This window comes from Phalaenopsis equestris, unplaced genomic scaffold (genome assembly GCF_001263595.1).
Source record: "Phalaenopsis equestris unplaced genomic scaffold, ASM126359v1 Scaffold001351, whole genome shotgun sequence".
Lineage (NCBI taxonomy): Eukaryota > Viridiplantae > Streptophyta > Magnoliopsida > Asparagales > Orchidaceae > Phalaenopsis > Phalaenopsis equestris.
Window position 1 is genome coordinate 704,611 of NW_018165790.1, and position 15,373 is coordinate 719,983.

Sequence of the window (15,373 nt, forward strand, 5' to 3'; positions counted from 1 at the left end):
CGGCGCCCTAGTTCAATTCTTCACATTTTGGCCCTTTTCGCTCCAAATTCGCTCTTTTTTGCATCTGTTTGTTCCAATGACCCTATTTCATCATTCCTGTAACAAAACATCAAAAATACCTTCCTTTAAAGTGCAATATCATCAAAAACCTTTAAAGTTTAAAGTGCAATATCATCAAAAATAGTATAAAATAAGTATGAAAATCTCAACATATTTTCCTCTGGTCATCACACTTCGATTCCTCTATCACCTTTCTAAAGCTTCAACATATTTTCCTCTGGTCATCATTGAGCCCCTTATTCCTTCCATTCTCTCCAACCTTAAGCTCCCCCAAGGCAAGCACCTGCTTGCAGATACTCCAGAGGTCATTGAGCGCATCCTTAATAGCAAGCAGGATTCATATGCCCGCCATAATGCCTTCCTCATAACTTCTTACATTGAGTACTCAAAGTTCATTAATTTTTCCCAACGCATAACGTCGTAATGCCTTTCTGAGGCTGAATCTAGCAAATTCGATAATCCAAAAAAAAATTCCAACAGTCAATCTACATTCCCTTCTTCGTCGGTTTCATCCCTGCTGCCTAAACCTTCATCCATCTTCTCTCTAGGACAAAACACATGGCAGACAAAACTCAAATTTCAGTCAAGTTTGAATTTTGAGTCTTCTTGTAGGCACTACAAAAACTGTAGTCAAAAGCAAACACAGTTGTCTACTTGTTGAAACATATGACAGACAAAACTCAAAATTCAGCCAAGTATGAGTTTTGTGTCTTTCTACAGGCGCTGCAAAAACTACAGTCAAAAGATAATCACTGTTATTTACTTCCGTGTGAACTTCTCTACATCATTACATGTAGAAGCTTTCAGTCTACCTACAGACACTGCATGAACTCCAATCAAAGCAATCAAAATTGTTAACTTCCCTGAAAATTCCCTACATTAGTACAAGTAGGAATTTTCTGTCTATCTACAGGCACAGCAGAAACTACAACCACTACTGTCTACTTAATTGTAAATTCCCCTGCAACATTATCTGTAGGAACCTTCCGGCTACCTACAGACACTACATTAATTGCAGTCAAAGGCAACCGCAATACAGGATAAATACTTCAAGTTCTACTTCACAGGATCTTTCTTGCCCATTGTTTGATGTTTTCAAATTCAAGTTGAACGTGATTTTCAACCATATTTTAACTTGAGGGGAAGTGTTAGAAATTATATTAGAAAATAATTTATTTTTGTAAGAAGTTATGATAAATAAATTATTTTCTTAGATTAAAGAGATATTACATTTCCTATTTTATATTTATTTTCTTGAATTAAAAAATATTTATTTCCTATTTTATAAATTAATTATTAGAGATATTAAGTGATATATCTTTCATTTCATATCATTTTCTTTTTATTATTTTTTATATTATATGATTCTTATAAATGTTATTTATACTATCATTCATATCAATGAAATAATTCAAAATTTCATAATAATCCGCATTATTCTAAATTTCAAGAGTACATAAAACTATTAAAATAGGGTATTCTAAGTTGAGCATTTACCCTCCTTGATGATAGTGGCTGCGTGGCTGCGTGTTCTGCGTTTAACATGGCTCATCTCAAAAAGAAATACATGCCTTCACATCATCGTCTACATTGGATTGGGCCATTTCACGTGTTAGAGGCCGTTATGATCAAGTGTCAGAACTGGAACTAATGGATTCATTATGAATATTATCTCTGACCACACTCCATTGAACTCATGTTTTCCTAGAATATTTATATAGATATTCCCCATTAATAGTTTTTGAAAATTCGCATCTCTTCCCTCTCCCAGCTTCATCCTTCCCCATTTCTCTCTCCTAGTTTCATACCCAAATGAAACCTAAGGTGAACCCAGAACATGCTCAAAATTTTTTTTTATGTATGTTTTTTTATGGACTACATTGAATGGTAGGATTGGTAAATCCTCCTCAACAAATCAGCTGAAGAAAATTTCAGAAAGCAAAGAACATATAGTACCCGAAGGAAAACACAGGCTCCACGTCGACCCTCCACCACTCCCCATCTTCTCCCTCCTTTCTGACCTGCAAACCCCCAATTTCATCCTGCAATAGAAGCGTCAGCAACCCCGAATCGTTGTGCTCCACTACTCCTGTAGTGCCCTCCTGTTCAGGAAAAGTGGATTGTACGGGCAAACCAACGCCCTCGCCTCCAAACAAGTCATTTTGTCCAATCCCTCCTCTCCACCCCCATACCCTCCGCAGCAGCCTCAAAACATGCCGTGCCAGCTTCGTAGCTTTCATGTCCCACCCAATAAGCTCCTGAAGAAATACCGCTGGGATCTTTTTATGGTCCGGCGGCGTAAGGCCCGTCACGATCTGCAGGGTGTAACGCCAGCTGGCAGCGCTGGAGCGATAGAGATCTACCATGGAAACATAGGAGACGCCACCGCCGTGGTGAGAGTAGAAGCTGGAGCGCTCAGCGGCTGCGAGTTAATAAAAGGATCGGACAGCGGACAGTGCGCGGCGGAGGAACGGGAGGGGAACGGAATGTTTGATGTGATGGAAGAAGCCCCAGTTGCAGGCAGCCGAGATGGCGGCAGAAAGGATAGAAGCCCGGGGCAGGGAAAGGTTAATGATGGGGAGGTGGAGGGGGAGGAATGAAGCTAGGTTTCCGTTGATGGAAGAAGAAAGGGATTGTGCTGGCACCACCATAAACAAGACATTTTACGCCAGCTTTGGTCACGCCAAACGCCCGCCGCGCCTCGATATGACCATCCTTGTCATCTGACGGTGGACGCGATCTTCGGTTGATTTTTTTCTTCACGTGAGAGCTTCCGATTTCTGACTTCTAGTAGCGACCGCCCAGCGCCGGGTACCACCAGCTTTGTATGAGTGGCCAGAAATTGAAAAAATTAATGTAAGATTTATATGCGTATCACTTGATTTTTATCTATTTACATGCTTAATTTTAATTTCAATAAATAAATAAATATATATATATATCTATATATGTGTATATATATAAACACACAATATATCGCCATATTTATACATAAAAATGATGTCTATTAGAAAATTTGCAGCGTTAAAATAATGAATTATCGTTTTAACTTTGCACTAGAATTTAACAAACACTCAGGTAAAAAAAAACAATCAGTAATGAAACTAAATTTTTTTTATGTGGAAAATCAATAAAGGGAAAAATTACATAGTCTGATCCAATAAAAATTTACTATATGTTGATGATTACAGAAACCCTTTGTTCCACAGACAAGAAATGGTTATTAGATTTTTAAGTTACAACGCTAACTGTTGGCTTCCGATCTGTGGTGATCGACAGCTACAATAATGCTCGAAGGTGTCAGAGGTTATCGATGATGGTCAGCAATAGTCGACGATAATAGGCGGCGGTTGACGGTGATCGACGGTGGTCAGCGGGTGTTGACGGGCATCGACGGTCGGTAGTGGCCTTGGACTTTAGTTTTTTCTCAAAACTTTAAATTCTTTCTCAGGCCTCAAACACCCCCCCTCCCCCACCCCCCTTTTCCCCCACTGAAGGGAGTGGTGAGACTCAATTTATATTATTTTTGGTGCAATTAAACCAGGGATATGAACAATTTTGATCGAACAATCCAGAGAGTTTCCTTCGATCAAACAGTGTTCGATGGATATTTGAGTGTCTTAATGATATTGCAATTGAGTAATATATGACTCAATAGATTTGTCTTATCGGGATGCTTGATTTGACTATAGGTTTGCTAGATTTGACATTTGTTTAACTTCTAAATATGTCTGACAAACTTTCAAGAGTGGTTTAATGACTTAATATGAGCTTGATTTCACTCGGATTAACCTAATTTTAGTAACATTGACTTCTTCTTGTTGATCCAATCAGTTTGACTGTATTTTTGCTGAAATCAAAATTCTTGATAGTTTTCTTCTCAAGGTTTGAATATTTTTGTCTCAAAAAGTTGCATCGAGATCCGTGTCTTTCCTCTGGCGTATCAAAAAAAGTGTATTTTACTGTATAAAATCTAAAATAGTTGTAATTTTAATATGATATGAATGACTTGTGTGGTATAAACGCACAAAAAATAAAGTTATTGTGTTATAAAATATTAAAGCATTGGGTGTTAGTGGGTAAATTCAATTTTCTTTCTTATTATTGCTTAATTCTCCAAACTATATGCATCTTAAATAAATTCCTCAAATAATCATTGATTCGTTGATTATTTTGTTCAATTTTTAGGTTTTCAAATCTTTTATTTATTTATAATTCTTTTCTTACATGTGCATGTGAGTTATATATTTATCATTTTAGAAATAGCTTACTAATTATTTTTTGGTTTTCATATCTTATTTTATTTTATTTTTTAATAGAACCCCTTAGGGGAAATTTATTCCACACAAAAAAAGATTATGAAAGAGAGGCAGGAGTACCCTACTAAACTCCCATACAACTCACACTAGAAAAAAAAATCTAAGGTCCTCTCCCTAAAAAAAAGAAAAAAAAAAAAGAAAAACAACTCACCTCATCTATGTACCCAAAAGAGAAGAAGAAAGAAACAAAATAACCATTAAAGTAAATCGAAAGCCACTAATTTATTTAAATCTAAAGGCACACATAAAAAATATAGTAGAATAAAGTAAACTTCTCAGTTTAGCCGCCCAGTTTGCAGCTTTATTTATATCTCTTCTTGTATGGGTCCAGCAAATGCATAACTCTTTAGTCAACTAAAAATTCTCTTCATCTGCAAGTTTATGCTCCAATGATACTCCTTATTTAACCTGCAAGCAATTCAAATTAAAAAAGGATCCATCTAAATATAAATATATTTCCAACCATACTTCCTGGTTATCATCAGACCGAACACCACTGCCTCAGCTTCAGCCATTAAAGGTGAAACAGGTAAAGCAACAACAGTAAACTAGACAATAACTATACCTAAAAAGTCTCTGCAGATACCACTAACACTTGCTCTATTAGTATTCCAACTACCATCCACATTTATCTTGATGAAAGAAGCATACGATATAGACCAAGTAACGGGGTTATGTCTAATAGTAGGAATACATTGATCAATATTAAAGTAAGTCATGACATTCTTTAACTTGATATTATTCTTCCCTTTACTAAAATTATGATAAAGGCTATTAGAATTGTAATTAGTAATAATACCAACAGTATTATTCACATTAGATATATCATTTCAAAATTTACTAGCATTCCTAATATACCAAACAAACCAAAAAATAATCATGGGAATATTAATGAAAAAAGCATGCCGAAGAGAATTTCAATCCCTATATATATCATTAACATCCTTTTAAATACCCACAATCCAATTCTTATTGAAAATACTAGTAACATTCTTCCAAATTTTCACAGTAAACCTACATTCCATAAAAAATATGATTAATTGATTCTTCATCACCTCTACAAGTAAGCAAAGTGAAGAAAATCTAAGTCCTTTAAGTTTAAGGATATCATATGTCGGCAAATTTTTGTGAAATATTTTCTAAATGAAGAAGGAAAGTGACGGATTCACCCATTTGTTCCAATTCCATTTAAGATCAATACCCTGGAAAGAAAGAAAGAAATTATCAAATGTCTTGGATATAGTATCCATAACTTTAACTTTAACCATAGGAACATCCCTATTACCCCTCATAACAGTAATATTAGAAATAAATTTGGTATCATTATATCTTAGGACCTGTTTTAATTTGTCAATGTTCCAACTATTACCGTACCAAAAATCATAAACTTTAATTTTAATATCTTGTGAACACCATAGCAATCCACCAAGTACCAGCCCCTAACCGGTCGCTGTACCAAAATGAGACATCACAATTACTAATGTCCCAACTGATAAGATTATAAGTTAATCTAGAAAATTTCAGCATTCATTTCCAAATATAGGAATCATACGTAGAATGAATAAACTCAAGAGGATGCATATTATTACAATGTTTAGAAGACATAAGAGAACCCCAAATAGAATTCAATTGTTTAAAACAATACCATAGCTTCATATAACAAATCTCGATGGAATCCTCTAATCTTCTAAAACTTAAACTTCCTTTATCTAGAGGTTTACAAAGTTTATTTCAACTTTTCCAACGAATGTTTTTTTTACCATTACTATCCCATAGATATTTATTAAATAAATTTTCCATTTTATTAACAAAACCTATGGGCATGTTCATTACTTGCAAAACATAATGAGGCATAGAAGTTAAGATTGTTTTAAGAATAGTAATTCTTCCCCCAAAGGAAAGGAATTTATTCTCCCAAGATACAATTTTATTTCTAATTTTATCAAACAAACTTTTACAAACAGCTTTTTTTACTAGTTTTATCCAAGGTAAAACCCAAATAAACTAAAGGGAGCAGAACCTTATTACATTTAGTATAATGCACCATTCAATTCTTCTTTGCAGTAGAAACATGTTTAGAACGATAAATATGACATTTAGAAGTGTTGAAACACATACCAGATGTTTCTTGAAAGAGGCCATTTTCCTTCCAAATTTTTTTTTATTAAGTTTTTAGAAGCATTTGAAAGATATTTAAATCATCTGCAAAACTTAAGTGAGAGATACCAATCATATCTTTTTAAAAATAATACAAGTGATGTGGGGTGGATTTAATGTGTTAATTTTGCAATTATTTTTCAATATTACAACATACACACGGCTAATACAATAATAAACATGCAATTTAATCACAACAAAAATAACTTTAGTGAAATAGTTTTATCTTCTAAAAATCCTTAAATTACCAAATCCCTCTAAAAATAACGCAAGTATATATATCACTCAAGTAATAAATGGCTCTAGTGGAGTCCTAGATATTGATTCCACAAAACAGTTGGAAATTCTTATAAGTAAATTCTTAAGATTATAATGTAAACTACAATTTTAAATTACAAATGTGAAGTACGAAATTTGAATCTAAAGTAAATGAGTGAATGCTAAATAAAATGCATTTAAAAAAATAAGTTGATTAAACTAATTGCTGAACTTTCAACAGTAAAATTTACGAAAACAAAATAAAGTATTTGCGGTGAAAATTTCAAATTTACAAAAGCATCCTTTCCCTTTTCAATGAGTGTATGGATTGTGAAGAAATTAAAATCATTAGAAAGTTTATAAATTTTTTTTGTGCTAAATAGGAGCAATCCTATTCTTTACTCTCTTTTGAGTGCATAAAAAACATTGATTAATCCAGAGTTTGGTCCCTAATTTGGTGCTTAGGCTGGGAGGATAAAAGCTTCCACTCCAGAGCTCTCACTACTCCCTCACCAGAGGGCTAATAATCTCGTATTAGTTTCTAATCAACTAGACCAAATTGGGGTTTTTAATCTGTCATCTTAAAATCTCTAATTCAGCATCCAACAAAGTTTATTTTCCTATTTATTTGCACTCAAACTCGTAGATGGCATCCTCTCTCATGGAATTAAATGTGATTCTTCCCATATTGTAAAAATCATAGCCCTTTCAGAACATATGCTTCTCAACACATTTTATCATTTTAATTGGCTAGATCGAAAAGTAAATGAAGATCGGTGTTCAAATCATCACAAATTATTGACATTTAAAACAGTATAAAATAGAATCAATTCTTCACAAAACCATATCTCAAAGTAGGGAGAAGGATAAAGAAGGCTACTCAGAATTTATGAGAAGAATGCGATAAAACACAGATTTCATATATAAAAATAAGTTTACAAAACTAAGAAATAAATGAACATAACTTATCTTCCCAAGCAAATCCCTATAAATTCTTTTCAAGCACTTTCCCTCTTTACAAGCACTCTCAATTTTCTCTTAGAAGTGTAATGAACAAGAAATCTCTCACCAAGAAATCTCTCACGAACAAGAAATCTCTCACCTTCCCTCTCTTCTTAGAATCCTTAAAGAATATCTCCAAGCCCTTGACTTTCTCTCTTTATATATCATGTCACTCACTCTCTTCAAACTCTTCTTACCGCACCCTTCAAAACTCTCCTCAAGCCCTAGAATTTCCTCTCTTTTAATAGAGGTTGTCTCCCTCCAAAAGAATTCAAAATTCCTTCCAAAATTCTACCTAAAAGTCAATCCTTTTGAATTTAAAAGATATGTCTATTGATCCAACAGACATGTCCCTTCATAAAAGAACCTTCCAAAGTATCTAGATGCATTCAATCACTCCATGAGGTATTTAGAACAAGTGTCCCTTTCGAAATTCGCGCAAAACTTGTTCCAAACCGCCTTAATCCGCAAAAAAGTCATCTCTGAAGCTTCAGGCGCCAACTTGTTTAAGATCACGCTGTTCTGAGTTTTGGCGCTTCTGGCGCCAGCTCTCTATCAAGTGGTGCTTTAGGCACCAGAATCCAAAAATTTGTTGTTTTGCCTATGAATTTTGTCATTTTTGCAATTTTTGCTCCAAATGGCTAAAATTGATATACATGCGGCAAAACAGGCAAATACCCTTCTTTAAAGTGTAATTTAACAAAAAATAAGCATAAAATGTATACTTAAATCAACATGTTATTTTGGTGTATGAAAATCCCCCAAACTTAAATGTTATTTGTCCTCAAGAGACACTTTTACTACAAAAAAACATATGACTTAGAATATAAATTAACTTATAACTTCTATACTTTAGTTTTCTAAAAAAAAAAGTAAATTTTAAGAAAAATCTTTAAAAACTTTGATTTAAACTCTTTGTCTAAGAGTACCTAGTAATCAAATTTAAGATTTTTGAATCTTTATTCTTTTCAAGAAGAATTGTAATTTTCCATATCAAGGATACTTAGAACTTTCATATGAAAAAGAATCTCATGAAAACTTTACTAGTAATGCTACTAATACTCCAACACAAGTTTAGAAAATGTGATAAAGCCTTTTTCTTATGTTGATTCAAGTAAAACCAATTTTTGATTAAACATCTCCTCAAGCTTCTCCTCACTAAATTTTCTTTTCTTATCTTCTTTCCTTCTCTTCCCTTTTTTTATTCAGGATCTTTTCAATCATTTCTTGTCTTTCTTTTTCAAGTGAGAATTGCTATATCTGGATAGCATTTAATAATTTTGAACTTTACTATCCTCTTCTTAAAGTCAACACTTTTTACCTTTATTCACTTTATAAATTCACTTTATAAATTCATATTATTCATATTAATTTATGATTTTTCATAAAGTTTCATTCTTTTCCTCTTACATGAAACTCTAACATTCTTATTATTTCAAAAATGCAATTTCCTTTACTTGGAATAGAAAAATATAGTCTTATCTTATCATACCAAAAATCTTTAGCTTAAAAATTAATATTCATTATTAACTACTTTTATCTAAATTTACCATAATATTCATAAACATAAGTATAGTCATTTAAGATTAAATTTTAATATCCCAGGTCATGTTAAATTAATTTTAACAATATAGTTAATTGAGGACAAATATAATTTATTTTACTTTTTTTTTAAAAAGAAAATTTTTATTTCCCCCAAACTTAAATTTTTAATTAATTTAAAAATGGTGTTAGCATAAAATTCAGTTGGTGAAAGAAAATAATAAATGCATAAAAATGAAAACAAACCTCTAAAGGATCTCTGAGTATGAAACTGGGCTCTGGCATACTGCAGATACAAACTTTAAAAATGCATACAGGCTTTAAAACATTAAATGAAACATGATACATTTTAAAGAATTTTGCTGAAAACTATAAACAGAAAAAAAATTTAAAAATACTAAAAATGTAGAAAAAATAAAAATTTGCAGTTTCTATTACAGTTCACAGTACATCATTAAAATAAAAGTTCTTACTACAATAGTTTTAAAGAAAATACATAACAAAATGTCAGCGCTATTTTTGGGGAGGGGGGCGAGTTGCCCGTAAGAAGCTGTCGGTCACCGGAAATGAAGACCCACCGCCCGTCCCATCGCCCGCTTCGGAAAGATGTTTTAATTTACATATATATTTAGTTTTAGAAAAATATGAAATCAAACTGACCACATATTTTTCATAGTTTAAATGAAAGAGCATTGTACGTCAAATCCTGGTCAAATCCTGTATCTATCCCTCTATCCCGAATGATAAACACAAGACTTGACCATGAGGCTCGATCAATTAAACTAAGGAATATATGACGTCTGTTTGGTCTGCAAAACCTTTGTATTTACTGACAAGTTCCCCTATTTAATCCCCTATTTATCCCCTATTTAATATAAAGAATTAAATAGGGTTTATATTAAGCTGGGTTCGGACATGCTTCCTATAAAGACAAGACCATATAGTTAATTACATCTTAAAAGACCAAAGTCACCTAAGAATACTCTCGATTAAGATCAGTGGTTGTCTTCAAGATTGCAAAATTTAGATTTCCAAGGATAAATATGAGGAAATCAAGAGAGAAAGACTCAAAATATAAACAGTTATTTTTATGAGTTAATGGAGTGAAAGGTAGGGGATGTCACAGATCCAGGGAGAACCCCGGTGACTTCCCAACTATCCTACGATTGGACAAGCTATCCTCCCAAGCTATCCTAATGTTTGGTTACAGTTTTGAGGAGAAATATTTAGGTGTTTCATCCTATCAATTTTATTGGTTGGGGCTTACATCCGTGTGAAATGATCACACAAATAGCGTGGAAGATGTGAGGATTTAGGTCATGACAAACAATAAACTCAGAATCCTCAAACGGTCATGACAAACAATAAACTCAGAATCCTAAGATGAGTTAGGGCTTATATTGTATAACAAAGCTGTACAAAAACCTAAAGACAAGATTAGGATTTACGTTGCAAAAGCAAGCAACCTCTAAGTCCTATGGCTTTGTTGTTTAAGTCTAAGGAAGGAAGATTGATTTAGCTGGGGAAGACAGGTTTTGTTGTTGAAGATGGCCGTGCTGCCTACCATGCTAGCTCCAAGCTCCTTACCGCGACAAGTTTAAGTTTTCAAGTGTGTCAAGTTATGATGTTAAATCAGGTGGCCCTATGGTTGAAGTTCTTTAAATTTTATGATGGGGGCATATTAAATTTGATTAGAGCGACACCGGTTAGGATCCCACGGTTCCCTCGTTCTGACACCACTATTTTCTATTGGATTCACATAGTTGAAATGAATCTACTAAACTAAACCTAATGAGTTCCATAATTTCATTTAGACTTTAAGAAACCTTGTTAGCAACCATAGGTTAGCTCCTCCGAGGAATTCCCGATTATCCAATAGAGACATCTTGATTTAGTTGTAATTTGTAGTTTTGTGTGATGTTTGTGATTAAATTTTGAGTTATTTTATATTTTGAATGTTGTGGGGGTGAATTTTATCTTGGCTGATTTTAGTTTTTTTTTGTTTTGGTTTTGGTTTTGTGGCTATCCTTATAGTTTTAGTTTTCATGCAGGGTGACATCGTTGTTTAGCATGCAAGTTTGCAGGAATAAAAGCACAGTATGAAAGTACAAGAAAGACAACGCTGAAAACTGTAAAAGCGTACCCGACAAGTCTTCTCGTTCCACCACCTGAAACTCAGAAGGCATGTTAAGGCAGTTTATATGAGACTGGGAAGTAAATTTTGACGACTTATCTAACCCTAGGTCATACCTGTGTGGGTCCTTAGGAGTTTAATTAAAGATGATGTTGCCAAAAAAATATATTAAGTTTAGTAGATCTTCGAGGTACCCAACAGATTTAGAGAAAGAAGCAGGGCCCGGATACTCTCTCGCTGCCTGGTGGAAAATCCCGAGTTCTTTTAAACTTATTATGTTGCTTAATAATTCATCCTATAAAACACCCTAATTCCCAATGAACATTGATGTCTCAATTATCTCTAAGAGTAAGGTAATTATCATCTGTAATTTAATTTTGAAAATTATGTGGGTGAACTCTTAAAGAGGCAAGTTAGTGTTGTTGGAACACTTAACCAAATTTTGGTTATAATTGGGCTTGTTGTGTTTAAAAGATATTTTAATTTTAAATGATGCTTACTTTTCTAATCTTGATTTAAATGAAACTTGATTTAGCCTAAGTCACTACTAAGCCACCCCTTATGTTTCAAACATCCAAATTAAGATCAGAGGTTACCCATTTCTTTCTTTAAATTAAGCCTAAATGTTAATTAAGGCTAAATTTCTAAAATTACATATTTGCCCCTAAGGCTCTAACACTTCCTAATTTGTCAAATTCAATTCAAATGACTTTGAAATTTTTATCCTACTTCATTTATCGGTCAATTAAGACATCATAGGAGAAAATGTGATTTTTAAAAATTTAATATAATTTATATAATTATTTTCATGTAAAAATAGGATTTTTCAACGAAAATTCCTAGCTTGATCAAGGTAAATCCTAGTCCATTAAAGTTTTTATTGAAGGTAGACCTAGAACAGAGAAGCCTTTGGACCAAATTTCATGATTTTTTGAATTTTATTTGAATTTTAAGAATTATTTTAAGTTCTACGGTATTTATAAAATATAAAATATTTTAAATGGATAAAATTAAGTTATGTATTTTTGAAAAGTCTTCCTGAGGTTAGAGAACTCAGAGGAGAAGATTTTATATTTTTCTATATTTTATTTGATTTATTGGAATTATTCTTAAGGAAAACCCATTTTTAGCCTTTAAAAATCTTTTTAAGCTTTAAAATTCAATATCTTTATGTAGAAAATCAGGAAAAATATTACAATTGTTCCTAAGTGCTTAGGAAACAATTTAGAATATTTTCATGAATTTTATTATTTTTGAGATTTTTATGAATTTTTAATTATTTAAATATTTAAAATAGGCTATAAATCAAGTTTTTATTTTTAATATTAATTTTTGGGGACTTTTAATTATATACTTATTTAAAATAGGCTAAAAATCAAGTTTTTATTTTGAATATCATTTTATTTTTAGAAAATACCCCTGCTCACAAAAAACTCAAAAAACTAAGTCTTATAATTTTTCAAGTTATGTTTTAATTATTGAAAATTATTTTAGTGTCAAAAATGTTAATTGTCTTTAAAGATTAACTTAATTTACCAAATAAACTCAAAATGCTTTGACATTTTTATGGCGATTTCTATGGATCCTAAAAAATAGTGAAGATCAAAACATTCAAATCAGGTGTATTTTAAATGACTTGGCTTATGAGAAATTTCTTAAGGGTTCTCTGGTCATAGTAAACCTTCTAAAATTTTCTTGGAATTTTCTAAGTAACATGCTAATTTTCATGATTATTTTAAGCAAATAATGCACATAAACTTAAAAAATGTGATTCTCTGTCTAGGGACCTCCTCTGACTTTGGAAAAATCAGGGGATGTTCCCTAAGGCAGAAGCAACAACATGCTAAAACTCCAAGCTATAATGAAATTCCTATATGTATGGAGAATCAAAACATTCAAATCAGTTTTTAATTAATTGAAAATAAAATATGAATCACATGGACTTAAAATTATTGTCAAGTTATGTAAAGTTCATGAAGGATATACTTAATAAGAAAAGGAACCTTGTAGTATTTTATTTTATTTTTTTTTATTTTTATAATTTTTCTACACCAAGATATGAATTTTTAAAGCTATGGATTATTTTCTAAATTAATTTAATCCCTATTTATCTATTTTAACCCGCGTAGCCACCTCAACCTAAGACGGCTCCGAAGCTCCACGCGGTGTGCTCCCATTTGACGTCGCTGTCCACCTCAGCGCTGAATCGGCCCACAGCTTATGTTCCGAAGCGTTGTCCAGCTTGATCTCGACCGTCCATCCGATACACGTGCGATCGACCGGCTCCCCGTCATATCGTCCCCGATAGCCTAGCCCAAGAACTGTCCATCTTCTAGCCTTAAGATCTCTCTCATTTCTTAACCAAATTAAGTGAAGTTTTTTTTTAAAATACTCCTCTAGACTTGAGGAACATATCCATAAGGTTATGATGCATTGAAATCAACTAAAAATAAATGAAGATTTCAAATAGGCTCGAGAATAAGAGAAGTTTTATACCCTGGCTCTAAGAAATGAAGCTTCAATCAGAGGGTCTTGGCAAGTTTGTTGGGATCCAAGAAGGCTAGAGATTGAGCCTCTGATCTTGGTGTAAAGCCTAGGTATGATTTTGATCAAGACCGATTTTGGGTGTTGGTCTAGAGCTATTGTAGAGGCTATTTCAGAGGGTAAGTTGATGGGGTTGTGTCTTCTCTTGTTGTTGTGAAGGTGTGGGCACAACCTATTGAAGTTTGGTGGAGTTTTTAGGGATGTCCTATTTCTGCTCTAATTTTTAAGCTCAAAATTAGGGTTACACAAGGAGAATCAAGGCAATGGACTGATTAGAATGGTGTTGACCTTATTTTTGGTTGAGGTTTAGTTCTTCCTCTTTAGTAGCCTAGGGTCTAGCCATAGGACTTTTCCTGTTGACTATTCCTAAAAAACTAGTCATGGAACCCTCACCATTAGAAATTCTACCCTTCTCTTCTCAACTTGAAGTTCCACATATTGGTCCTAACCTCTAAGTACTTAGTAGGTGGGGTCACTATGGGGGAAACTCAAGATGAGTCACCCTTAGGATTGTTGGACCTTAAGGTTAACCCTAGGTGTTGGTCTGTAGCTAAGGCATTCTCTACACTCACAATCACTCACAACCCTGAACTCAAATTTCTAGCCTAGATCCCTTGATCTTTTGGGAAACTCATGTAGATGGTCCCCTAAACCCACTAGCCCTAGAGCTATGGTTTAGCTAAGACCACTATGTAGAGGACCCAAAATGGGGTTTCCTTTGGTCCATGGCTTATTGGTCATGATTGGTAACTCAACTCTACCAAAATACCCATCTTGGCCTTTTACCCCTAAAACACCCCCTAATTACCAAAATACCCCTCTTTGACCCAAAATTCCTAAAATTCCAAAAATTCCCAAAAAAACCCATTAAATCCATAATATTCCTAATTACATTTCTCTCAACTACCCCATGACCCATTTTGGCCAATTTGACCATCTTTAACTAAAATCCCCAAATTGCCCATTAAAGAATCAAATTTCCCCAAATCCATCTCAAATGTCCACCAATTTGATCTCAATTGACCCCAATTCCAATTCCAAACTCAAAATAACTTTTTATATGACCAAAATAAACCAAATCCAAGGTCAATTGGTCCATGATTTGAGCCCAACTTTGATTTGGGTCAAAGCCCCAATTTTGACCATATGACTTAATCTCACCAAATTAAACCCATAGCCTAGTCAATTGGCCTCAATTAATGTTGCAAAATCTTTAAAACATGCTTATACATCAAAATAAACCATCAATTAGCCTTGGTGAAGTCTCAAATCCATTTTCTTTTGGCTTAAATCCAAAATTCCCAAATTTAGCCCGAAATTGGCTAAGTCCCCAAATTTCACCCAATTGATTGCCTTA

General features: G+C 33.3%; 1 protein-coding gene across 1 annotated transcript in view; it reads right to left on the minus strand.

Annotated features, from left to right (window-relative positions):
* Positions 1–1,991: 1,991 nt before the first annotated feature.
* Positions 1,992–15,373, minus strand: part of LOC110034128 (DIBOA-glucoside dioxygenase BX6-like) — a 63,352-nt gene continuing 49,970 nt past the window's right edge. Inside the window, exons 3-4 of the mRNA XM_020738412.1 lie at positions 2,632–2,847; positions 1,992–2,489 (exon numbers count right to left, since the gene is read on the minus strand). Of these exons, the coding sequence (XP_020594071.1) occupies positions 1,992–2,489; positions 2,632–2,847 (714 nt within the window). The remainder of the gene's footprint in view (positions 2,490–2,631; positions 2,848–15,373) is intronic.